Raw genomic sequence first — 26337 nt, 5'->3', positions numbered from 1 at the left:
TCAATGAACAACTAAGGTGTCGCAATACGCATTGAAAAACTAATGATTGATGCTTCTCATCTCTCCATTCCTGTCTGTCTGTCCCTATCTATCCCTCTCTCTGACAAAAAAAAAAAAAAATTGGAGTTACAAATGTCCCCTGGTCATTGAACAGATTAAATTAGATAATATTTATCAATCCACTCTCTTTTTGCCTAGTGCATAGTAGACATTCAATACACAATCTTTTCCTGTTGTTATCTTTCTGTGAATAGGGACGTAAATAGGCCAGAAAACTTTAATACTCTTTCTCAAACACTATCATAGCCCTCAGGGACTCTGCTGTTATCTCAATGAATTGCTATTTTCAGATAATACCAGCTGCATTAAGCACTCAATAGGGAACATGTGCTAGGCTAGATATGTACTTAGAAGCATTACCATATTTCTACCTCCAATGATTGCCCCCTATGGGAGGATCTCTGCCGAGTTCAGTTTTGTTTGCTCATGGTTGGGGAAGGGGCTCTGGGTTCTGAAAGGGAAAGTTATTAAGGAGAAGGGGTCCTTTACTTATTAGGTAGGTCCTCAAACCCAGATCTTCTCCATACCAAAGCTTCTGAAACTTTAAGGGGCCGGGGGCGGGGGGGAGTGGTGTGGAGAAGCTCTGTTTGTAAAGTACAGGAGGGTAAGCCCATGAGTTCCAGGTGGCCCTGGGCATATTGTTTAATATCTTAGAATCTCAATTTTCTAAATCTGTAAAGGGAGAACAACCCTTTTTGACAGAGTTGTTGGGAAGACTAAATAAAGCAAACTGTTTGCCAGTATCTGGTAAATGGAATCTCGCAATAAATTATCCCTATTTATCAACCAGCTGTGCGTTGGAAGAGGGTGGTGGAAAGGGGCAGGAATCGGGGGAAGGGAAGGGACTGGACAGGGTTGCTTTACTTTCTCTCTGTGCCTCGGGTTTTCGGTCCTAGAAAACCGCAGCACTGCCCACTCCTGCCCCTGATACCTGCGGACAAAAGACCTGGATGGGGACTCCTCAGGGCTGCATCGTGAATTTCAGATGTCCTCTTCAGTATAGCATGAACCAGTTTCCCTTCAACTTGCGGCCACTCCAGGGAGCAGCCGGGCTCCGGGCGCCCCCCTCTGGGCGGTGACAATGGCATCCTAGGGCAGCTCAGAGTACCACGCAGCTGCTGTGTCTGCCGGGGGCGGGCGGAGGGCTCTGTTTGGAAGAGGTCACTCTGGATACAGGCCTCGGAGTCCAGGGGAATGCGAGAGGGGCCTCGGGTCGAGGGAAGCCTGGGAAGGGGTATCGCCTCGCAGGGTGCCCGGGCAGCGGACCAGCAAGAGATCCGGGAGGCCCGGCCGAGCCGGCTGCAGCTCCAGCTCCACTGCAGGTAAGTGCGCCCTCCCCGAAGCGCATCCGGGGAGCCGAGAAGGGAAAGACGATTGCAAATTCGGGCGCCGCAGGGACTGAGGAGGATGGTCTCCATGCTGAAAATTAGCCTGAATATGTTGGCCACGATCACTCTGACCCCTTACTCTTCCTTCTCTCCAACAAATAAAGAAAAGTGGCCCCAACTTTGGGAACTGGAAGTGGGTTCTGGTCTTTGGATACCCGCCCACCTGTCTATCTGGGCTTTCCGGTGATGCCCGTGCAGAGCGGGCCAGCCCGGTCTGTTCCTGGAGCAGCCTGAGTCCTGAGCAGTCTTCCTGACCCCACCTGGCGACTCCAGGCAAAACCCCTCCGGACCTCTAAGTTCCAACTCCAATTTGGAGACAGGTGAGCAACCGTGGATACTCCGCAGCCTGTATCCAGGTATCCAGGGTGACCTCGTCCAAACAGAGCCCTCCGCCGGCTCCCAGGGAACATAGCTGCTGCATGGTCTTCTGAGCTGCACGAAGGATGTCATCGTCACTGCCCAGCCTGTGTCCCCTTGGAGAGGAGCCTGAATCAATCTCAGTGTTCTCTGTCCACACACATAGACATGCGCACATACAAAAGCTCATACTCATATACACACTCACACGCCATATATAGATGCTAACACTTATACACACACATATGCTCACACACAGGTTCACACATACATTCAGTACAGAGACACATCACACACAAAGATTCACACGAAGACACACATTGATATACAATCACTCATTCACACAGATGTGTAGAGATGCACACGGGTACAGAAAGGCACACGCATTTGTGTACACAGACACTCGCTGATACACACAGCCTGACGCACTCAAGGGAGCTCAAGCTCACTGTTGGGTAAACAAATGTTTTTAGGTTTGCCCGCTTGTACTGCCTCAGCGCCACGTGTATAGAGTCTATGGAAAGCTGGAGGTGCTTGCCCTCAGGGCGGCAGATGGCAAATTGTGGACTGCCTTCCTGCATGAGTGGGGCCGTTTTTGCTGGAAAAGGATTTTTTTTTCCCCAAGCCAGTTTTGGCTGGAGAGTGCAGGGAGAGTGCAGAGAGAAAGGGGGAGTGTGGGGACCTGTGAGTCTGGAGGGTGAGTTCAGAGAATGAGACTGGGTTGTGAAACCAGAGACCAGAGACCGAGTGGGGTCTTGGGAGCCCTGAGAGAAAGAGAAGCAGTATCCCCTGCCTGTTTGCTCCTCTGCGGTTAGGAGACGTTAATAAAAGGAAGGGCCCACCATTTTCTGGCTCCACGGTTCCTTTCCAGGCTGCCTGAATCCAATGTGAATCTGCATGGCCACAGCAGCGGCCACTGGCCCTACACTCACACACAGACAGGCATGTGCCCACAGAGACACATACTCACAGGCACACCCACAAAGATGTTCACACTCATGTACACACTCTCATACACACACAATCACACATACATACAACACTTCTTTCCTGGTCAATATGCGTATACAATACACCTCTGCCGCATTTGTGTGCCCTCAGTACCCTCTGTCTCTCTCCGCCCTGACACTGATCACACTGGGGTATAGGTTGTGCTCTTGACTGCCCTACCCACCCAACTGCCAGCTCCTAGAAGGCAGAAGCTTTATGTTCTGTTTTAGTGTCTAGCACAGTGTCTCCTCTTTAGGGCTCTCAGATATACAGATTATAATTTAAATAAATATCTAAATTTGTATGTAGGCAATAGGGCAGTTAAGTTATAATCTGAGTTCTGGGAGGTCCATTCCTAATATCAGCTTTTAAAGAAGCATTTGTAAGAAAGAGGTAGGTGTTTCAATAAATTACTGAATTAAATTTAAGTTCTTTTTGCTCTTTACAAAGTAAATTGCAGTGCTTGGGGAAGATCATTTTAATTTTTAAAGCAACAGCAACAACAACAACTATTAACTGGCTAACGTTTATCAGGAATAAATAGGGGCGCCTGACCAGGCGGTGGTGCAGTAGATAGAGCATCTACTGGGACGCGGAAAACCCAGGTTTGAGACTCCGAGGTCGCCCGCTTGAGTGCGGGCTCATCTGGTTTGAGCAAAAGCTCACCAGCTTGGACCCAAGGTCGCTGGCTCAAGCAAGGGGTCACTCGGTCTGCTGAAGGCCCATTGTCAAGGCACATATAAGAAAGTAATCAACGAACAACTAAGATGTCACAACGAAAAACTAATGATTGCTGCTTCTCACCTCTCTCCATTCCTGTCTGTCTGTCCCTATCTATCCCTCTCTCTGACTCTCTCTCTGTCTCTGTAAAAAAAAAAAAAAAAAAAAAAAAGAATAAATAGGGGCAATAAAAATATTACTTTTTTGATATGGGACAATATCTTTCTTCTACATGTCTTTCTTTTTCTCAGTAACCTTAGCCCCTTCTGCAGTTAAACATTTTGCTGCAGCTTAATATCTTCTTACATGGAGTAAGTATAATATTGCATAAGTAAAAGTTATCAGGGTTACCAAATTTTCAGTTGTACTGACCAGAACAATAGCGTACATTAAAAATTACTCTTAAGGAAAGCCCATTTCCCTATTCAAAAATGGTAGAAAAAGTATCTGTGCACTTTATTTAGAATAAATCTGTGTTATACTAAAATGTTTTTCAGATCTTTTGTCTGCTGTTTTAAAAGAAGTTTTCTTCTATAGGCTATGATGATGTCAGGCATTGCTAAAGACAGAACTGCTCATACATTGAAGAAAAGGGGAAGTGTGTCTTCCCTAAGTAGTCATGAATTCCAACGGAGGGTACTTCATGGGCGCATCAAAGAGTGAGTAACTGAATGTCTAATAACTTCAGTTCAATTGTTGAATAAACATTTCCTTTGGTAACTAAAAAGAAAGATAATGTACAAGGTTCAGGTCATCTTTTAGAGCCATATTTTTAAAAAGAAAGAGAAAGAAAGTAAAAAGACATAAGTGATATTGTTAGGTCTAGGTTCAGGGCTTCTTTAAATCCAGAGCCCCTTTAAAACTCAAATTCCCCTCACCCAACCTCCGACTAGGGCAGCTTCTTCAGCAAGCATCTCCCTTGCCCAACCTCCCCCTCCTGCTAAGCAACTTCCCCCCATCCTAGGAAGGTTCTGAGAAATATCCTTGGGACAAGGCCATCATGAGGGACCTGAGGGTTGAGAAAGGGAGACAGTCTGTAATCAAGGCCACAAACCAGGATATGCTCTCTGGGCATGTCCAAGTGCAGGCAACCCCATGATCATAAATGCCTGCAGTAACCCGTACATCTAACGCTCTCTCCAGCAGCTCAGGGATGACACCCTTTGCTGGTCTCCGCCTGCTTGCATCCAGGTGCTTATAAAATGAACTTTCCTTTTGGAACACACTCATGTTTTTGGTTCTGCTTCTGGTTTCTGCCTTTCAGATATGTTGTTCCCAGGAGCACCTTTAACTATTTCAAAGCCTACCCAAAAAAGTCATCTACTCAAAGGAAACACCATATGCAATGTAGAGTGGCTACTTCTTATGTATCTCCTGAATTCTGATCTTCAATATCATATAAGTACATAGTTTTTTGGGGTTTTTTTATTTTATTTATTTTATTTATTCATTTTTAGAGAGGAGAGAGAGAGAGAGAGAGGAGAGAGAGAGAGAGAGAGAGAGAGAGAGAGAGAGAGAAGGGGGAGGAGCTGGAAGCATCAACTCCCATATGTGCCTTGACCAGGCAAGCCCAGGCATAGTTTTTATTTATTGCATTTTTGCAGTCAGTATGTATTTATACATATTCAGTGCACTTAGCATTATTTTATACAAATTTTGTAATGTATTTTCATAGCCATTGTTGGTGTCCTTTTAAATGGCTACATAATATTTTGTCAGTTTATAAGTCTGGCTTGAGCTAAGCTTTCTCCAATTATTGGTCATTTCAAGTTTGTTTCCATTGTTTTTCTTTTTGACTGTATAATGTCTCTGTTTGTTTTCTTCCCAGAAGTAGAATTGGTGGGTCAAAGAGTAATAAATACTTTTTTGGTTCTTGATGCATATTACATTTGGTCTCCTAAACAGATAAATCAATTTTTAATATTTTCATAGGATTTCTACTAAACTGCCATTGGGAAGACAAAATAAATTATTCAGTGCAGAGGTTAATCTTATATAACAGACTTTCTTCCTTAACAGTCTCCACAGGATGGAAGGATGTAGTGTGTTAAACCCCGTGGCTGGGAAACAGGAGCTAGTGTGTCCTGTAGAACTGACACCGCACGAACTGGAATAGATTAGCATTAGAATTCTGAAACCGAATCTTCCTACTCTCAGAATGTATTAATGCACTTATTTAAAATTCCACTTTCCAACCCTGGATGTTTATGGATTACAAGTACAGTCTCTTTTTTACAGATAAGAATTATAAAGGAATAGCAATCCTAAGCATGTTAGAAGTAAAACTGGGAGAATAATAAAGCTCTGTAACGTTTGTTTCTGACCCTAGCCATTTGGGCTGCTATTTCCAACATTTAAGTAGAGTTCATAAGAGTCCTTTTAAAATTCATTTTAAAATAATTGTTAGCTTAAATTAAATTTGTTTCAAGAAAATATTTATTATAATAATCTGACATAAATTATATTCCCATGAATAATAAAAAGCAACTTCTCTCATTCAGGTAATTTTCATTTACTTCTTTCCTTTTCAAAGCAAATTAAAAAGCCTAAAGAATCAGAACATGGCCGAATTTGAAGAATTAGAGATTTATCTTTTTACTAATGAAATATAAACACAAACTAAAAGCAACACAAATACGAAAATAGTTTTATCAACACATTAGGATAGATGTCTCACTAATAAATACATTTAAGCGATAATTATTTTGATATTATTTCAAAGTTGAAATTTGAACTGTCAAAGAAAATTTTCACAATTGATCCTCTGTTTGCACTTTTTCTTTTTCTTTTTTTAATTTATTTATTTTAGAGGAGAAGGGAGAGAGAGTCAGGAACACCAATTTGTTCCTGTTTGTCCCCTGGCTGGGACCAAACTGGCCACCTCTGTGCTCCTGAATGAAGCTCTAAACAACCAAGCTATCTGGCCAAGGCTACTTTTTATTAAATAGCAAATGAACAACTTCCACATACCCTTGCAATGCAGAGACCAGTTGGAAGGCTGCCTCAGCAACTCTAAGTCCTGCTTACTTTTCATGGTCCCATCACTATCTTAGTGATGACTACACGGCTGACTCTCCTTCATGAAATCTGTCGTCAGCTAATAGAAAAATTCTGAAAGCTTAGAAGCTAAAAAATGCAGCCATTGTTTTGTTAATTGCAGTGTTTTATGGAAAAGTATATATCTTTCTTTCATTTTAAAGTTACTTTCAGGCCTGACCTGTGGTGGTACAGTGAATAAAGAGTTGACCTGGAATGCTTAGGTCACCGGTTCGAAACCCTGGGCTTGCCTGGTCAAAGCACATATAGGATTTGCTGTTTTCAGCATTTCTCTTTCTCTCTTTCTCTCTCTCTCTCTCTCTTGCTTTTTCTCTCTCTCTAAAATGAATAAAGTCTTAAAAATATTTTTTAAAGAGATTAAAATAAATAAGGCTATTTCTGAACAATTTTTTATAGATCTATTTCAGTAGTATAAAGTACATCCTGAAGTATACTGTGGATCTAATACACTATCTTTTTAAATCTCCTCACCATTAATTCTGCTAGGTGAACATCATTTTTTCTACATTATTGTGGAATAATTGCAGCTTACTAGTCAAGTGACAATTTAATGACTAAAATACAATTCTAAACCATGAGTATGGCATATAGCAGCAGTGTTCAACCTTTTTCATCTCATGACACACATCAACTAAGTACTAATATTCTGCAGCACACCAAAAAATATGTTATTTTTTACCAACATGACAAATAAATGATATAATTTTTTTTTTTTCTGAAGCTGGAAACGGGGAGAGACAGTCAGGCAGACTCCCGCATGCGCCCGACCGGGATCCACCCAGTACGCCCACCAGGGGCGACGCTCTGCCCACCAGGGGGCGATGCTCTGCCGCGACCAGAGCCACTCTAGCGCCTGGGGCAGAGGTCAAGGAGCCATCTCCAGCGCCCGGGCCATCTTTGCTCCAATGGAGCCTTGGCTGCGGGAGGGGAAGAGAGAGACAGAGAGGAAGGAGGGGGTGGGGGTGGAGAAGCAAATGGGTGCTTCTCCTATGTGCCCTGGCCGGGAATCGAACCCAGATCCCCCGCACGCCAGGCCAACGCTCTACTGCTGAGCCAACCGGCCAGGGCCAAAATGATATAATCTTGATTCATTCACACCAGACAGCTATTTCTTTTTATAACGATGCCACTGTGGATGACAACAGCAGCGAACATTACTTGTGTTTATTATTTGCTGATCATTATATTTAGATTGTATATTCATTCACTCTAATTCTCATAACCACCTGGTGTGGTAAATGTTACTTTCTCCATTTTATAGATATGGACACTAAGCCTTAGAAAGATTTAGTAACTTATACAAGAAATGGTAGGGCCACAGTTTGAACCCAGGCAGCTTGGCACCAAATTTTTTGCATTTTACTACATATCTAACAGGAGCTAATGTTTGCAAAAGAGTCTAATAACTATCTTATTCCCAGTTGGATGCTTAGTATTTTCTCAACTTCTAAAAAACAAAAAACAGATATTTATAGCATCAATATCTGCAGGTTTTCCAACCTCATGTCTTCTTTTTTAATTGAATTTATCGGGGTGATATTGGTTTGCAAAACCATACAGGATTAAAGTGTACAACTCAATAAAACATCAGGTGTACACTGCATTGTGCACCCATCACACCAAGCAAACTCTCTTTCCATCCTCATTTTCTCTTCTTTCATCTACTTCTATACACCTCCCATTCCTCTTCCCTCTGGCTATCACCACACTATTGTCTGTGTCTATGTGTTATAGCTATATCTATATATATCTATATATATCTATATATATAATATATGTATCTATATCAGCGGTCCCCAACCCCCGGGCCACGGACCAGTACCGGTCCATGGGCCATTTGGTACTGGTCCGCAGAGAAAGAATAAATAACTTACATTATTTCCGTTTTATTTATATTGAAGTCTGAACAACGTTTTATTTTTAGAAAATGACCATATTCCCTCTGTTACATCCATCTAAGGCTCACTCTTGACGTTTGTCTTGGTCACGTGATACATTTATCCGTCCCACCCTAAAGGTCAGTCCGTGAAAATATTTTCTGACATTAAACTGGTCCATGGCCCAAAAAAGGTTGGGGACCACTGATCTATATCTATATATGTTTTTCAGTTAATCTCTTCACTTTTACCTCTTTGTTAAAAATCCATTGTGCATCTGTTTAAAAATTATAATAAAAGAACACTTTCATTTAAGTTAAAAAAAACCACTTTAGATAGATTGTGCTTCTTTTTGATGTTCTCCATGGCATTATAGAGGTGACTGTGTCACTGACACTCTCTGCCTCACCTCTCTGGTGATTGCCAGGGGTGATCCAACATTGAAACTTGCATTCATCCAGGAGCTGCCATAGAAGTTTGATCAGCTGCCTTTGACCTTAACCTTACCTTTTCTTAGATGAATATTACTCAATGGACTTTGGAAGTTCTAATATTCTATCAGTACACTAAAAATTGTTCTCTTTTGTCAATTGCCTTTCCTAGATTGTCTTCAATCACATCGAAGGTATACTTTTTCACAGGTCTCATGGTTCATCCTTGGTCCTTTTGAAGCATTTTTCTTCTTAAAAAATGTATTTTTTCAAGGACACATATGTCATTTTTCTCTCCTCTTTCATTTTTGAAACTATATCTTGATTTTTGTTTACATTATAACTTTTCTTTCACTAGTAAGATGGGGCCAATAATACAAAGAAAATATCTTAAACTACATAAAATCCAGCCAACTTGATAAAATTAAATGGCCACTGTAGAGAAAACAGCTGTGTTAGGCTTGCTCACTTGCACTTTGCATGACTAGTGCGTGAGCCTGTGGCAGAGCCATATGTGCGTCATCCATGTAGGGCTATGGGGGCTTGGGCGGATGGCAGGTCGCCTGCCGGCCATTGTGAGGGGCCATTTTGCTGTTTGTCCACCTGCTGCTGTGAGAAGCAGTTTTCCCCTGCCTGTTTGCTCATCCACCATTGTGAGAATCTGTTAAATGGGAATGGCCCAACGCTTTCCAACTCTGCTGTTCCTCTACCATCTGCTCGAATTTAATATGAATCTGCCTGGCCTCGACAAGCGGCACTACAGCCATAAAACAAAATTACCTTGCCAAGCAACTTACACCTTCTCCTGATGTAGTAAGAGTAGGTATGCTTTTGCTTTTAAGCAGAACATACATAAAATTATTCATAGACGCCTTGAGGTGGAAATTTCCAAGTAAGTGCATTGCAATGTATATTTTATCTTGTTTTCTATGTCATGTTTCTCAGGCACAGGGACTCGAATTTTTCTTTGTGTTACTGGTAATTCCTTTTTTGCTTGCCACATTCTGGGCAAGAAATTTTTTTTGAAAAAAAAAATGAAGAAACAACAGCAAAAATGTGCAAATGTATATACCCTGGAGCCTTCTTTTTCTCTGTGCACTCTGAAATATTTCCACTGGGAGGCAGCACATGACTTTAATAATGAATTTAAGGTTAAAGTCATGCTTAAATAATAACATTCAAAATATGGTAGTTCCAAGTATTTCAAGATAACAAAGAAATAGATGATATTCTGACTTTCTTAATCTACTAAAGCAATGGCTCCAAGGCCTCCTGTGCATTCAAATATTATCTCTTACTGCAGTTCCAAAATATCGAAATAACACGGTAGTGAAATGTTTGGGAATGAATTCTCAGTGATAATAACATGGTATCTGTGGCTGGTGAGATTTAATTGAAATAATTGCTTCTATCTCTAACAGTCAAAACAATAAGACATGCCTTGTATTTGTGCTGTGTAATTCAGGGAATGGTCAGCAAGCGAATTTGTAAGATGTTTTCAGGAAAATTGAATTTCATGGAAGAATAAATATATTCCAGCTCCCTAGCCATTTATTTATTTATTTATTTATTTAGCTTTTCTGTGCAATCTCTGTGTAATCAGAGACAGCTGTTGGGTTAGTTAGCATGGGATGTTTCCAATCAATCAAGTATGATATAGATAATAAATATTAATATTTATTTATTTAGCTTTTCTGTGCCCCTTCTCTGTGTCATCAGATATTTACTTATTTAGCTATTCTGTGCCCCTTCTCTGTGTAATCAGAGACAGCTGTTGGGTTAGTCAGCATGAAATGTTTCCAATCAATCAAGTATGATATAGAAGGGTTTCTTTTGCTATTGTGGACCAATTTTATGCAGATATTTCTGCACCCAGATTACTTTCAAGTCTGTCCTCACAATAGTAAATGTGATTCCAAGTATCAACTGAATTTGCACTGGGTTCAAAATTATTGCTCTTCTCTCTAGAATAATGTTAACTAATTAGTTCAGTGTTTTCACCAATTTATACCATTTACCATTTTACTGCGTTGACTTAACAGGACCATTCTTTCTAAAACTTTACAGCTCACTATGTGTACATTTTTCAAATTGAAAATTTTTTGTTCATTGATGCCAAGAAGCTGATGACAAACAGATCATAAGAACACTTTTCATAAGAATTTAAAGATTAAAATCAACTATCGCATTCCCTTTACAATGAGATCATGACTCTAGAAAAGTTAGTGTTATAAACTAGGGAAAGTCTGGTCATAGACAATGAACTTTACTCATTCACAATGCTGTGACATCTACTCAATAAACTTACTGTACTGTGTATACAGAACTGGTAATTAAAATAAGTTTTCCCTTCGAGCATCTCACATTTTTATTTTTAAAATTTTTCAAGGGCTTGAGTAAAGCTGTTTAGCAATAAAAAATGTATGTTTTTCTAAGTCAATTTTATAAATTGATATTGGTAATCTCCAATTTTCAAATATAGGATCTCTTTTATTTCTAAAAATTTCCTGAATTCATGTTCTGGTCTAATGTTGATTGCCCAGATTGCAAGGATTTTTAATATTTTGTCTTTTCTTCAAGGAATAACTATCTTATTTTTTTTAATTTATTTCTGTTCACTTTATTCTTTTTCTCCCTTTTCAACCCATCTCATTCAAGTGTTGGAACTATCATGTTTCAGTTCCAAAAAAATACCAGGTATTTTAAGAAGTATGATTTTCCTATCATTTTCCATGAAGTGATGATAGTCTTGGTTCATACATGGTCAGCCATCCAAAGTATAGGAATTGATAGGGTAACCAAATATTTTCCTTCTGCATGATAAGGGATGCCAGGTTTCTAGCAAAATATCTGAAATCTCCCTCTCCAAAGCCCTGTCTTCTCCACAAAACGAACTCAAAGTTGTGTGCTCCAATATTTGCAGCATTCATGTCCAAGAAACAAACTCTGTATCAGTTAGAATTTGAATCAGTTATACCTAGTGCTTCTTATAATAATAATTGCAAAAACAAACAAAGAAACAACAGTGGCTTGAAATATACTTTTCTCCTACATAAGAAGTATGGAGGAAAGCAGTTCAGGGACCAAGTCATCTGTTTTTCTGACCTGTATTCCATAAGATCATCTCAAGACCCAACATAGGTGCTGAGCTCTTGCCATCATATCCATATTCAGTCATCACGGAGCGCATGAATAGGCTCCTCTTGGTTTTATTAGTTCTTTTAAGAAAGTTCTTTCAGAATTTCCACCCCAAACTTCCACAGACATCACAAGCCACATGGCCACAATAACACCAAAGAAGCCCAAAAATTTGTTTTCGATTTAGAGAGAAACATTTCCACAAACTTCAGGTTGTGTTACCAAGGAAGAAAGGAAGAACGCTGGAAAGCACATGGCAGTCCCTGACACAATGATCATTATGATTTTCTTTATAATAGTGGAATAATGGAAATATTAAATGGCCTAAAGAATAAGGAGTTAAATAAAATGCAGTATGTTAATATATTACTCTTTTGTGTTTAAAATATTGATGTAGATTACTGTTTATTAGTGTAGAAAGTTATTCATGATATGTTCTGAGTGGGAAAATAACAACTCTGTACCTGTAATATGGTCTCATATATCTGAAAAGATTTTTTTAAATGTTAACAATGGTTAATTTTACTTTGTTTTTTATACTTTTCTATATGTTTTGAACTTTTTACAATAACCATACATATGATTACTGTGGACATAAAAAGACATTGAGTGAAATTATCTTCAGTAAATCAGAAAGTCACTGCAAAACTTTCTATTTGCACATAATCATCAGCCAGTTGGGTTTTTAAGCTGCCCTACGACACTCATTTTATGCTGAAAATATTATAAACTGTGCTGAATATCAATTTTTAAGTAACATGGCAATAGAAACGCAATAGTGATGACTGTAAAAATCCTTATTTGCTTTTTTTCTTAGAATTCTAACTTCTACTAATTTGAGTTTTTACCAACTTCACTTCTCTTTCTACAAGTTTTTAGTATGGTATTCAGTAAAAAAAAAATCGAGTTTTTTAATACCTTCTCATGTTTGTGCAAGTTTTCATTGCAGTTACTGACTTTTTCAGAGTCATTACCCCTATTTTTATTCTGTCCTATGTGAGACTTTGTCAGTGAAAAATAAAAAAGATATTTGAAATAAGTCTGCTTTTCCTGTATGTATGAAAGTAAACCTTTTGTGTTGTTCCCTGTATCTCTGAAATGGGTAGAACAATAACTCTTTTACTTACTTAAGAGTATTGTGAAGGTAAGATTATTATAGAAAATATTTTTCAAAGTTGAAAGTAGCATTTCGAATATTGGGACAGGCAGTCTTATCTTAGAATCAAGGGGTTTATGCAGTGTTGGGTTTTCTAAACAGAAGCTATTCTTTTTGGTACTGCCCACAACACCTGCAGTCAATGGAGCCAAACAGGTTGGTTGCTGCTTCAAAGAGCAGCAAAAAATTGAGTACAGCAGGTGTTACAAGAATAAAGACTAAATCACTAGTCCAGAAATGCATCATGAAAAAGCAGCCATAAGCTTTTTGTTTCACCTTCTTGGGCTGGGTGAGTAAACCTTAATTTATTGTGTAAATTCTATTGTATTAAAAGAGATTATCCATGATTTTTTTTAAAGTATCGCTCTGCAAAAGCTCACCAATTTCCAATGGCTGAGAACTAAATGGTTTAAACTATTCACAGAAGAAAAATTCCAAAAGATCAAGAACAAATATCTCTTTCTCATTTAATTAAAGCAAAAGCAAAGCCTGCTTATAAAAGTGGCCGCTCTGAAAACACACACACACACACACACACACACACACACACACACACACACACTATTATATCATTTCCTTTGAAATGACATCTGGCTTAACCTCCATTTTCACAGGTGTAGAGTATTGGGGGTAGAGCATTCTGAGAGAGCCATTACTGACAATTGGATTTCCTCTGGATTAAGTTGAATTAAATAGTACCTGAGGGACATTAGGGGCTCCTCCTGAATTTGGTCTCCTGTTCTGCACCTGGATAAACTTATATTGCCTTGGTAACCAAGCCTAAACCCTTTCTTAATGTTGAAAAGGGTGATTGGTGCTTATTGATTTATGATCATTTGGGGGAATTGTGGTTTCTCTCATCATGTAGAGGAGTTTCTCATTTTTCTTTTTTTGACTAAAGGGATTTGTGAGGTATCTATAATGTGCACTCTAATAACCCCAATGTATATACAGAGTTGTTTCCCAACATTTTAAGCTTTCTCACATATTCCCCAATCCCTTTTGTGAGCTTTGTTCGCTGTGAGCAGAGCTTTGCATCTGTGTAAAGATGCTATCGACAATGGCTTTTGAAACATGCATTCTGTTCCCCTGCAGACCAACCGACCACGAACTCTTACTAATCAGATGCCCGGCACTGCACTGGGCTTCAGACACTAAATTGAGACCTGCACCAAGTAACTTCTTACGCCTTAATGTTTCCATTTCTCAATTGTTTTAAATATGTTACTAGGATATTTACACGGGAGTTGCTTGAATTTTTTTAGAGAAAAATTTGCCTTTGTAACATTTTATAACAAAAAACACTGTGTTTTGTTATTGTCATAATAACTATTGAAATTTGTTTCCTCCCTTACTTTTAGCCGTATGAGTACTGTGTCTTATATGGATGAACCTAGCCAGCGTGACCTTGCCTCCTGCCTTACAGTTCAGATGGAAAACACGTACCAGCTGGGTGTGTTATTTTATCATTTGCTTCTATTTTAAACATCTGACTTTGTGAACAATATTTACTTAATCAATATCTGATAAACTGGCATTATCTTCAATGCTCGTACAATAATAGGGATCTTAATTAATTGAGATATTTGATGCTGCTTTCATTTTTTTATTTTTTACATGTCTTCACTCCACATTTGATTGCTGACAAAGAGTCTGCTACAACTGCAGCTCTGTGGTGCCCAGGCGGCGGTGCGTGTGCTGGGGCAGGTCTCTCCCGGGGGAGCGGCCTGGCTCCATGTGGACAGAGCATACCTGGGCAAGTCATGAGGACAAGCTTTTCCCAAGGAAGAATCTCAGGGGACACCCCACACCCCAGGGGGCTGAGGCTAACAGGCCTTTCAGCCCTCAGCAGTTCACAGTTGATTGATGCTACGTGCCTCCTAATCAGCTTCTCCCGCTCCCACAGAGGCTGGGCTGGGTAAAGGAGAGGGATGGGGGGTGGGGTCATCCTAAATAATGTGGAGTTTTGAAGGGGTCACGCATGGAGACAGGTCAAGATTGATCCCTTTACCCCATCTTTGAGTCTGCCTGTGCACCTGCAGAACCACTGACCTGCTCTTCTGGATGGCAGCCATGAAAGTGCTTTGAGGTCATCAGAGTGCAAAGTGCAGCTGGCAGTGACCCCATGACCAAGGGCCGGGCAGGGGCAGTGTGGGCCTGAGGCCTGCACTTGGTCTCAGAAAGCTGGCATGCCAGATATTGATAGCCATGTCTCAGGCAGCAGCAGCACCGCCATCTGCTGCTTCCTTTTCCATCTGTCATCCTTATCCTGAGACAGTTCCTCTCAGGAAGGTCCCAAGTCTCTGACACTTCACACTTACAGAAGAGGAAACTTGAGTGCCAGCCAGTCACAGGCAGCACTGGGCCTGCAGTTGGGGCTCAGCAGTCTTGGAAAGACTGGTGGCCAGCAGCAAAATGGCACATGCTTGGGGACTGAGAACCCTATCACTTAAAAACCTTCCTTGGTCCTTGGCTGAGGCTGAGTTAAGTGCTGGACCTATGTTGCAACACCTCGGAAGGGTGTGGTGCATTCTCCCAGGGAGACTTTCCGATGTCAGGCATCCCGCCCTCCCAGATTCTGTCTGAAGAGTTCCTAGATCTAAAAGGGGTTCAATGACCAGGCAAGGCCAGGCAAGGGGTAGTGGGCCCCCCTTTACCCAAGAGTGGCCCACCTGCTGCCTGGCCCTGCACTGGTCTTTAGACACTTGACACATGATGCTGCTTTAATTTCTTCCTCTGCAAAGTGGGACCCATTACCTACTTTTCTTCATCAGTGTTTCCTAAACACCAAGCAATTCACTGGGCACCACTGATGTGTACTGTGTATTACTGAATTCAGTTGATTGAGAATTTGGGGGATCAGCTTGTGGAGTTATTTTACACATACTTGACATAAAGTGTGTATATATATATATATGTATGTATATATATGTATGTATATATATAAAATATGAAATAAAAAAGATATGCATTAAAGTTTTATCCAACAAAACCAACCAATGCTGTTGACAGGTAGAGAAAAAAGCCTTCAAGGCAAAGGTAAATGATTTCTGGTCCCCTGTTGACAGAGATGTTTATCCCTTTACACTGAGGTTTTAGATTTTTGAAAACAAAGATTTTGCACCTGCCTCTGAACTCCCCTTGGAATTCAAAGTGAAGATTTGTTCCCATTCATGTTCCCTCATAGACCTACTTGTTTTCTCTAAATGTAAACCTGCTCACTATTATCTGAATCCATATATAATTACTGCTGTATAGAAATTCCACAGAGACTTAACAATGACCAAGGGAAGACTCTATGGGCCAGAGTGGTTCCATCTGTGCCAGTTAACCTCGATAAAATTATAGACCATCAGCACATCCCATTAGGCCTTGCAGCCAATTTTCTACAGTAATCCCCCAAACTACATGGATTACAAGGTTCCATAATTAGTCAATCTACTGCTATTTTCATAGTGCTGTAGTAGACAACTAATATTTCTGCCATCCAATACACTTCTATACTTCTTCTGGTAACCTAATGCAGTTTTCTGGGGCAAAGCCATTGTTACCACTTGGGGTCCATAACATTCTGCCAAAGCTGACACTAGCCTCAGAAATGTAACAGGACATTCTTGGATGATATAGAACCCTTTGATTGGTCAGGTCTTGATATTCAATTCAGAAAATGTTGTTTGAGCTTTTGAAGAAGCAGATTAGGCGCTGAAACCTGAAAGGATGTAGCCCAGGGGTAGTCAAACTTTTTATACCTACTGCCCACTTTTGTATCTCTGTTAGTAGTAAAATTTTCTAACCGCCCACTGGTTCCACAGTAATGGTGCTTTATAAAGTAGGGAAGTAACTTTACTTTATAAAATTTATAAAGCAGAGTTACAGCAAGTTAAAGCATATAATAATAATTACTTACCAAGTACTTTATGTCGGATTTTCACTAAGTTTGGCAGAATAAATCTTTATAAAACAACTTACTATAGTTAAATCTATCCTTTTATTTATACTTTGATTGCTCTGCTACCGCCCACCATGAAAGCTGGAATGCCCACTAGTGGGCGATAGGGACCAGGTTGACTACCACTGATGTAGGGGTTATAGCAGCTTTTGCTATCTTGCCCTCACATGGAACCTAAGACCAAGAGAGAACTAAAGCCTACTGTCACCATTCTAGTCCTAAATCCAAAGTATTCTGACTTTTTAGTTAGGGTTAGGTTTTCACCCACCTATAACTAAAAGATCTTAGCCAATTGGGGCCTATGACTTAGGGATCTGCATACTGAAAGGGTTGAAATCAGATTTCAACAAGTTAAGGGACTTGAAATATGAAGCCCTGTGTTTCTTCTTTATAGGATATATTTTATAACTCATTTCCTCAAATAAACAAGCTAAATCATCCTACCAGTTTTAGAAGTACTGGATGTTGAACTACATTAGAAAAGTAATTTCCCAAATACCTTAGGGTGTATACATGTATTTCCAAATACCTTAGTGTGTATATATGTATAAATATTTATATATATTATATATAATATTTTATATATTTCTCATGAAATATGTGACATTCTTTTTTAAAATTTTAACTTATTGATTTGAGAGAGAGAGAGAAAGAGATTTAAAGAGAGAGCAGGGAGCCAGAGAGAGTGAGAAACACTGATATGTTGTTCCACTTATTTATGCATTTAGTTGTTGATTTTTGAATGTATCCTGACCAAGGATCAAACCCACAACCTTGGCACATCAGGACAAGGCTCTAACCAACTGAGCTATCCACCTAGGGTGAATTATTCTTTTAATTAAAATCTTTTATGCTTAATCCATTTTTTTAAGCATTCAACTAGCCACTTTGTTAAAATCAAAAATGTATTTCTACTTCTACCTATTTCTGGATTTATTTTGCTCCTGAAAGGTACTCTGTGGGCCTTTGGTAAGGATGTTCTCATATGTACAAAATGCAATATTTGCAAGAATAGTGTGTGGGGGGGAGGGGGGGATCAATTAATTACTAACATTATAGTGTTTAATTTTCACATTCTATCTAATAATATTTGTATCATCTGAACATATCTTAGGCCCTGGCCCGTTGGCTCAGGGGTAGAGCATCAGCCTGGCATGTGGATGTCCCAGGTTAGATTCCTGGTCAGGGCACACAGGAGAAGCGACCATCTGCTTCTCCACCTCCCCCTCTCCCCCTTCTCTCTCTCTTTCTCTCTCTCTCTCTTCCCCTCCCACAGCCATGGCTAGATTGGTTCAAGTGAGTTTGCCCCAAGTGCTGAGGATGGCTTCCTGGAGCCTCCCTTAGGATGCTAAAAATAGCTCTGTTGCCAAGCAATGGATGGCCCCAGATGGGCACAGCATTGCCCCTAGAGGACTTGTGGGGGGGAACTCCATTGGGGCACATGCAGGAATCTGGCTTTCTGTCTCACTTACTCACTTAAAAAAATTAAATTTAAAACTTAAAAAAATGTTTAGCATGTTTGTCCTCCTGTTATCTGAGTAATTACAGCCACCAAAAATGAGAGAAAACAAGAATGTAAATTAATGAAAGAAAAAAAGAAAATGAAAAAATGAAAGTATATTTTTTATAATATAATACCATTTACATTTGCTCATTAATTACTGTAACATGCATATAGAAAAAAATACACACTATAAGATCCAATGTATCTGAATTCGAATTCTAAATCATAAATAAATAAATAATGTTCAAGCAAGGTATTTAGCACCCTTGAATCTCAGTTTCTTCACCTGTAAATAGGGATTATACTCTACACATCATAGGGATACTGTGAGAATTAAGTGAAATAATGTATTTAAATTGCTTCTCCATTTATTATGTTACTGCTTCTCAAAATGACTAAAACTTCACCTTGGATCACTGCAAAGGAAAGCCTTCTATGATATCCAATATAATCCTATTATAAAATGAGTTCTCCACAAGTCTCTTTTTTTTGAGCAGTGAGTAAAGAGGTTCTTCATTCTTGAAAAACATTGACTGTGAGCATCAAGTCAAACGAGTTACAGGTGGCCATATTTGTGGCCGTGTTGTGACAGACTGCCTGAGAATGAAACCAACATAACAGAAAGTAGAATTTTAAGATGGAGAGAGACAGAGAGGCATCATTTGGGCTCAACTTCCATGAGGTGATCCGGCCCTGTCATCAGCCGCTTACTCGCACAGAGTCTGTGAGTTTCTCAGTGTTCACTTCACCCCACCCGTGGAGGCCTCGCTCCTTTCTCTCCTCCCTCCCGCCCTCCCTTCCTCCTTACAGCAAGAGCCCTCCCTATCTCCTCCCTCAGAATGAAGTAGCAACAACAATGATAATACCTATCTAATGAGTGGGTTTCTTTTGTGCAGCAGGCACTGTTCTAAGCACTTTAAATAGTTCAATTCATTTCATCTTAACAACAGTATCTGGTTGTTCTTATCTCAATTTGGGGAAGCTGAGAACACAGATATTGTATATTAAATAACCAAATTTTTTATCTATTCTCTCTTAAATCTATTTTTATGGACGTTTTTTTTTAATCCATCTGATCTTCTCAGGTCCTTGATTTTTGATTTCTAGAAAAAATTTTTCTCATAAACAAAATAATTCTCTCAAGAAAAAGAAAAGGAAGAAGAAAAGAAAGAAACCTTTGGCGTGCACAACAGATGACTCTGAAAGTAGCTTTAGGAGCTTATTTTGGAAATCAAAGCTAAACTTTTTCTCTCTTTGCCTCTCAGGCTCCCTGCCTGCGAGTCAGTGCACAACTCTAGCTGTATTGGGGGAAAGTCCACAAAGAAGTGAGAAAAGTTCATTACTGTTTTTGCAAAATATTTTCAGTATAGAATCTGGTTAATGAGATCGAAAAAAAAAATTCTAAGCAAAGTGCATAAAGGCAATGGTACAACTGGACAACAGGAGCTACTGCAAACAGGGACGTGGTGCGCCTAGGATTCTCTTCCCAGCATTTTACTGCGTGACCTCCTCTCACTGCGTCACATGGCCTCCGGCAGTTCCTAACCTCACCCGTCATAACCTCGCCACAGAGAGAGCCTGACTTCCCAGTCATCTGATCCCAGTTCCAGTTTGAAATAAAAATTCCACTTAAGGTCACCATGGGTCTGGCTTGAGCAAGTGCCATATCTGAACAAATCAATCATGGACATAGTCTCATAAGAGGCAATGGTCGATCCTAAACAGCCACGTGGTTAGTGTAGGAAGACCACTTCCTGGAAAGGGAGTTGCGGCTCCGAGATGACAGGGAGGTGTACTAGAGGCAGACATCTGCACTGAAGGATTTACTATTTTCTGAAGGAAAAAATGCATATGGTCACCATAACACGTGGCTAAATTAAGTTTCAGGTAAGTGGTGTAGGTCAAGTAAGGTATATGTGATTTAAGTGCTTGGTAGGACGGAGTGAAAAAGAGAGAGGCATCAGTTGAAAGGACATAATCTATTTAATTTCGTCCACACTGGTAGTATCACTTTAAATTTATTAAATAAAAAAGGGAAATCATCCTCAAATTTAGTCTTATTTCACTAGAAGAGTTGAATAGAAATCAAAAAGACCCACAGAACTTGACACCAAGGCCCATAGGCACAGGCAAGCTTGCCTAAGGGGGCTAGTGCCCTCCCTCTGACCCCATGAAGCAAGAAAAGGGAGGACCAACCTTCTACAGGTTTATAACTGCTTATCTCTGTCGTTTAGAACAGAGATTCCTGCTGACTAACTATTGGGTTTAAATACCACACTCATTGATTGTATCAGGTGTCTTTGTTTTGTATGTCCAGATTCATTCCCCGCACGAATATAAATTTAATTGAATAATTTCTATTAATCATCAAAATAAAAATACTGTTTATTGAGCCTCAGGAGGCTGACCCAACTCAACCATAAGCATGGGCTATCACCTGGTTAAGTTCAGCCAGTGGGAAACTTCAGTAGAAAGTCACAGGGTGAAAGAACTGTGAGCTGGGTATTTATGTCCAACTGTTTACATCCATCAACAGAAGGTCATAAACTGCTTTCAGGGGAGCCTGCTTCATGTGCCTCTTCTAGGATCTAGTAAGAGTTCCTATCTCATATCCCTCAAGGGTCCGATGGTGGTTAACACTCTCACTTTCACTAGTTGAATGGTAGTTTTCTTCATGATGTCCTACATCCTTCCTGTTCAGGCCTCTCTTAGGAATCTCATTATGAAGTCCTCCCAGAATTGTCTCAACTTGAATGTGTCGAATATTCCCTTAGGCACTGACTGATACAGTCGCTAAGAATAAAGACACATGCAGCCCCATGTTTATTGCAGCATTGTTCACAGTGGCCAGGACATGGAAACAACCAAAAAGCCCATCAACAGATGACTGGATAAAGAAGATGTGGCACATATACACTATGGAATACTACTCAGCCATAAGAAATGATGACATCGGAACATTTACAGCAAAATGGTGGGATCTTGATAACATGATACGAAGCGAAATAAGTAAATCAGAAAAAAACAGGAACTGTATTATTCCATACATAGGTGGGACATAATAGTGAAACTAAGAGACATTGATAAGAGTGTGGTGGTTACGGGGGGGAGGGGGGAATGGGAGAGGGATAGGGGGTGGGGAGGGGCACAAAGAAAACAAGATAGAAGGTGACAGAGGACAATCTGACTTTGGGTGGTGGGTATGCAACATAATTGAACGACAAGATAACCTGGACTTGTTATCTTTGAATATATGTATCCTGATTTATTGATGTCACCCCATTAAAAAAATAAAATTATAAAAAAAAATAAAATAAAAAAAAAAAAAAGAATAAACACTTAATCCTGGTTGGATAGCTCAGTTTGGTTAGAGTGTCATCCCAATTGCCAAGGTTGTGGCTTTGATCCCTAGTCAGTGTGCACATACAGAAATCAACCAATGGATGCATGGATGGGTGGAATAGCAAATCAATGTTTTTCTCTCTCTCACTCTCCTTCTCTCTCTCTGGAATCAATCAATACATAAAACTTTTAGAAAATAAACACAAAAGATAGTGATGACCGTTAAAGTATAATTGGATATAATTCTTGATCTCATTCTTTTATCCATACCAGTTCAGCAAATAATGATTGAGCCTCTGTACTCCAGGCCCAGGGCATATGTGCATGTCATACACTAATAGAAAGATGATGAGGTTAATATTCCCAGGAGGTACAGGTAAGATGCTTGGTGTGCAGGATTAAAAAGACTGTTCTGAAGCTTCTTATCTGAACATGGACTAAATGTAGTTAAAAATATGAGCTTTTGAGTCAGATAAACCCAGCTCTGCCACTGTGTGATTCTGGGCAAGTTCCACCATGCATTTAAACCTGTTTTTCCATCTGTGAAATGGAGATAACAGTAAGCTTCACCCAGAGATTTATTAGGTTATATAAGGTTATAAATAAAAAATTCTTATCATAGTGCCTGACTTGTAGAAAATGCTCAATATAAGTAGCCTAGATCTGTACCATGATTATTATTTATATATGTTTGATTCTGTTTTATTTCAGAAATCATATTATAATATTTCTAATGTCTTTAGCCTTGTATTAGACTCTGAAGAGGATAAAATGTGACCTAGCTTATTATATACTTCACCAGAGAGGAAGGCAGGCGTGCCTTACCACAAGGAGCTGGGATAGCTGGCCCTGAAACATGACTGTTTCTCAGATGAACAAAATAGGAAAACATGTTCCATTTAAAAAGAAGTGGCCTGACCTGTGGTGACGCAGTGGATAAAGCGTCGACCTGGAATGCTGAGGTCGCCGGTTAGAAACCCCGGGCTTGCCCAGTCAAGGCACGAATGGAAGTTGATGCTTCCTGCTCCTCCTCCCCTTCTCTTTCTCTCTCTTCTCTAAAATGAATAAATAAATCCTTTAAAAAAAAAAGAAGAAGAGCAAGAGCAAATGTACAAGCATCCATTACAAGACAGATGAAGTCCATGAGAGAGAGAGCAGCATCCATGTAGAAAGCTGTGATGGTGGGAGAAGAGGCTCTAGGTTGGGTGGGAACTGAACATTAGAGCTTTCTGAGGGAAAGACTGCAGTAAGATCTGAAATTTCGAGCAATCTGTCCATTGCAGAGCGCTGGACAGATTGAACTGGGAGAAAGGTTTTGAGACTTGGAAGTAAGTCATTAATAGTGGGAACTGGGAAGGAGAATACTTTTCAGTGTCAAAGCTTGATGGCTGAACACACTCCAGGTGGTCTGGTAAATGAATGAGTCCGTTGCCTGATCCTCTGCCAGAGAACCTGACTGGAAGCCTAAGTAAGACTACTTTTTTCCTTAAATAGAGGCCACACAGAAGATTAAATGTCCTCCATGTTTCAGTACTCTTATGTAGCCTATGAGGTGGGCAGGTATGATATGAAATGACTTCTTAGAAAGAAATTTTGTCTGTATTTTCAGGTCCTACCAAACATTTTCCTGTGATTACTATCAATCGTATTCTGAAAGATGTGTTAACTAGCTATCTACAAGAAGAACAATATGAACCAGAGCTCTGTAAACAGCTGACTAAAACGATTGCTGAGGTAATGTGTGATTTGCCTAAAGTGTTAAGTATAACTAGAATATTTGCTGAAAGCACAACCCCCCTCCTTTTTGAAGAAGGCAATTAATTTGCAGTAGCAGTAAAAATGCTTATTTATATTTTATTTTATTAAAATATTTATTAGGTCATATTACATGTGTGTGTAAAAGCCTTTGTCTAAAATAATCATTATGTACATCATTTGCATGAATTTTGTTTTAAAAATGTATAAAACTGCCCATTTATTTTTTTGATTGTTGTAAAAAATAAAATATTGTAATGATCATTTCTCTTCCCAAGACAGCTTTAATGATCATCAAAAACAGACATTGTGGCCTTTAAACACATTTTTTTTTTTAGAGAGAGAGAGAGACAGACAGGGACAGACAGACAGGAAGGGAAAGAAATAAGAAGCATCAACTCATTGTTGTGGCACTCTAGTTGTTCATTGATTGCTTTCTCATATGTGCTTTGACTGGGGGGCTTCAGCCGAGCTATTGACCCCTTGTCCAAGCCAGTAACTTTGGGTTCTAAGTGACCATGAAGCCATATCTATGATCCCACACGCAAGCCGGTGACCCTGCACTCAAGCTGGTGAGCCCGCATTCAAACAAATGAGCTCGCACTCAAGCTGGTGACTTCAGGATTTCAAACCTGGGTCCTCAGCATCCTAGGTCGACACTTTATCCATTGTCCCACCGCCTGGTCGGGCTTTAAATACATTTCTATTTTTATCAACTAAAGTACTGGGATTAGGTTTTCTCTACTTGCCTTTTTATAACAAATTCTTTAATAAACATGTATGATTAGTCATGTCACAGGAGACTCTAGATCAGGAGTCCCCAAACTTTTTACACAGGGGGCCAGTTCACTGTCCCTCAGACCATTGGAGGGACAGACTATAAAAAAAACTATGAACAAATCCCTATGCACACTGCACATATCTTATTTTAAAGTAAAAAAACAAAACAGGAACAAATACAATATTTAAAGTAAAGAACAAGTAAATTTAAATCAATAAACTGACCAGTATTTCAATGGAAACTATGGGCCTGCTTTTGGCTAATGAGATGGTCAATGTCCGGTTCCATATTTGTCACTGCCAGATGTAACAAGTGATGTGACGTGCTTCCGGAGCCGTGAGGCATGCATCCCACGTCACTGGAAGTAGTACTGTATGTAAGCGATGCCATGCTTTGCATCTCTCACTGACCACCAATGAAAGAGGTTCCCCTTCCAGAAGTGCGGCGGGGGCCGGATAAATGGCCTCAGGGGGCTGCATGTGGCCCGCGGGCCGTAGTTTGGGGACCCCTGCTCTAGATGTATGGTCTCTCAATTAGACATAAACAAGATGGTGTAATTCTAATGTCAACATTCTTTAAAGGGAAGCCATTTAAACATAGATTTTCAAAGAAGTTAATAAGTCTATTCTATTTTCATGTTTATAGTTTCTTCATGTGCCTTATAAAATGCAAATTTTTGCTGGTGCTATTATTTTAGTCCTAATGGTCCTATCTCATGAGGAGAGAGCTTGAAGCAAATCATAGTTGTGGCTATACAACAATTACTGATGATATCTACATGGATTGTGCTGTTTTATTCAATTAAATACACTATATTTAAGACAAAGATCAATACTCTCAAGTTTCAGTGTGACTGAGAACCTTCTTTTTTTTCCTTTTAAATTCTAGGTTATTAAAGGCCAAGTCAAGGACTTGATGATTCCACGGTTTAAGCTAATTGTGATTGTTCACATTGGACCACTGAATGGTCAATGTATACTTATTGGAGGCAGATGCCTCTGGAATACGAAAAGTGATAACTTTTCATCTTACGTTTTTAGAAATTCTTCACTCTTTGCTCTTGCAAATGTCTATGCAGTTTACTTTGAGTGATTGAAAATAAATCTAGTATTACTTTTTAAAATAGAGAAATAGGCTGTATCTATGTACACAAAAATTTTACTAACTAAATGTTTGAGAAGAAAACATTAATACTTTAAACAACTGGACGTTTTGGATTTTTTGTACTCATAAAGGTTAGGGGAGGGGAGGGTGACACAAGAAAGAATCTTGTTTATCTCAAGAAAGAATTAAGATTTGCTTCTATTGGATTTTTTTCATAGACATAGGTTCTTGTTAAATATTACTTTTGATACTAATTATTTTAATTAATTTTCAATTAAAGAGTTAGAATTTCCTGCATTGGTTTTTAATGAAGAGAAGTTTTAAAAATATCAATATATATTATTTTAAATATCTTTAAATATATTTAATAATATATATATTTAAATGTATAAATATATATTTAAAAATATAATGAAGATAAGTTTTAAAATATATATATATAAATATATATACTGACCAATAAATGACAGTAGAATATTTGACATGGAATACACAAATGATAAATGTTAATATGTTTCAGTGCTGCATATAAGAGAAAAATGACTTTCATTTTCTACTTAATAAATTGAGCCACATTCATTAACTGCAATTATTGTTACGTGTATCTGACAGTTGAAACTGCTGAAGTAGAAATAATGATTTCATAACAATTATTGTAGTCCCACGAGGCTGCTCGCTAAAACTAGAAGCTCTTGTGGGTTGCCTGCACTTTACAAAATTGTGGGAGA

At 39.3% G+C, this 26337-nt stretch overlaps 1 protein-coding gene across 1 annotated transcript; it reads left to right on the top strand.

The window, feature by feature from the left end:
- Window positions 1-4055: 4055 nt before the first annotated feature.
- DYNLT5 (dynein light chain Tctex-type family member 5) lies at window positions 4056-25597 on the top strand. Its single transcript, XM_066264985.1, has 4 exons — window positions 4056-4174; window positions 14536-14627; window positions 23579-23703; window positions 25394-25597. The coding sequence occupies exons 1-4, from the start codon at window positions 4056-4058 to the stop codon at window positions 25595-25597; spliced, it is 540 nt and encodes a 179-aa protein (XP_066121082.1).
- Window positions 25598-26337: the final 740 nt, after the last annotated feature.

Source organism: Saccopteryx bilineata, chromosome 3 (genome assembly GCF_036850765.1).
Source record: "Saccopteryx bilineata isolate mSacBil1 chromosome 3, mSacBil1_pri_phased_curated, whole genome shotgun sequence".
Classification (NCBI taxonomy): Eukaryota; Metazoa; Chordata; class Mammalia; order Chiroptera; family Emballonuridae; genus Saccopteryx; species Saccopteryx bilineata.
The sequence above is the reverse complement of the archived record's forward strand: the minus strand, read 5'-3'. Positions and strand labels throughout refer to the sequence as shown.

Bases quoted from the DNA above. Each gene is read 5' to 3' on its own strand.
- DYNLT5 (XM_066264985.1), top strand. From the start codon at position 4,056: ATGATGATGTCAGGCATTGCTAAAGACAGAACTGCTCATACATTGAAG. The intron at 4,175-14,535 runs GTGAGTAACTGA...CCTTACTTTTAG, and splicing joins CTTCATGGGCGCATCAAAGA to CCGTATGAGTACTGTGTCTT. The intron at 14,628-23,578 runs GTGTGTTATTTT...CTGTATTTTCAG, and splicing joins GGAAAACACGTACCAGCTGG to GTCCTACCAAACATTTTCCT.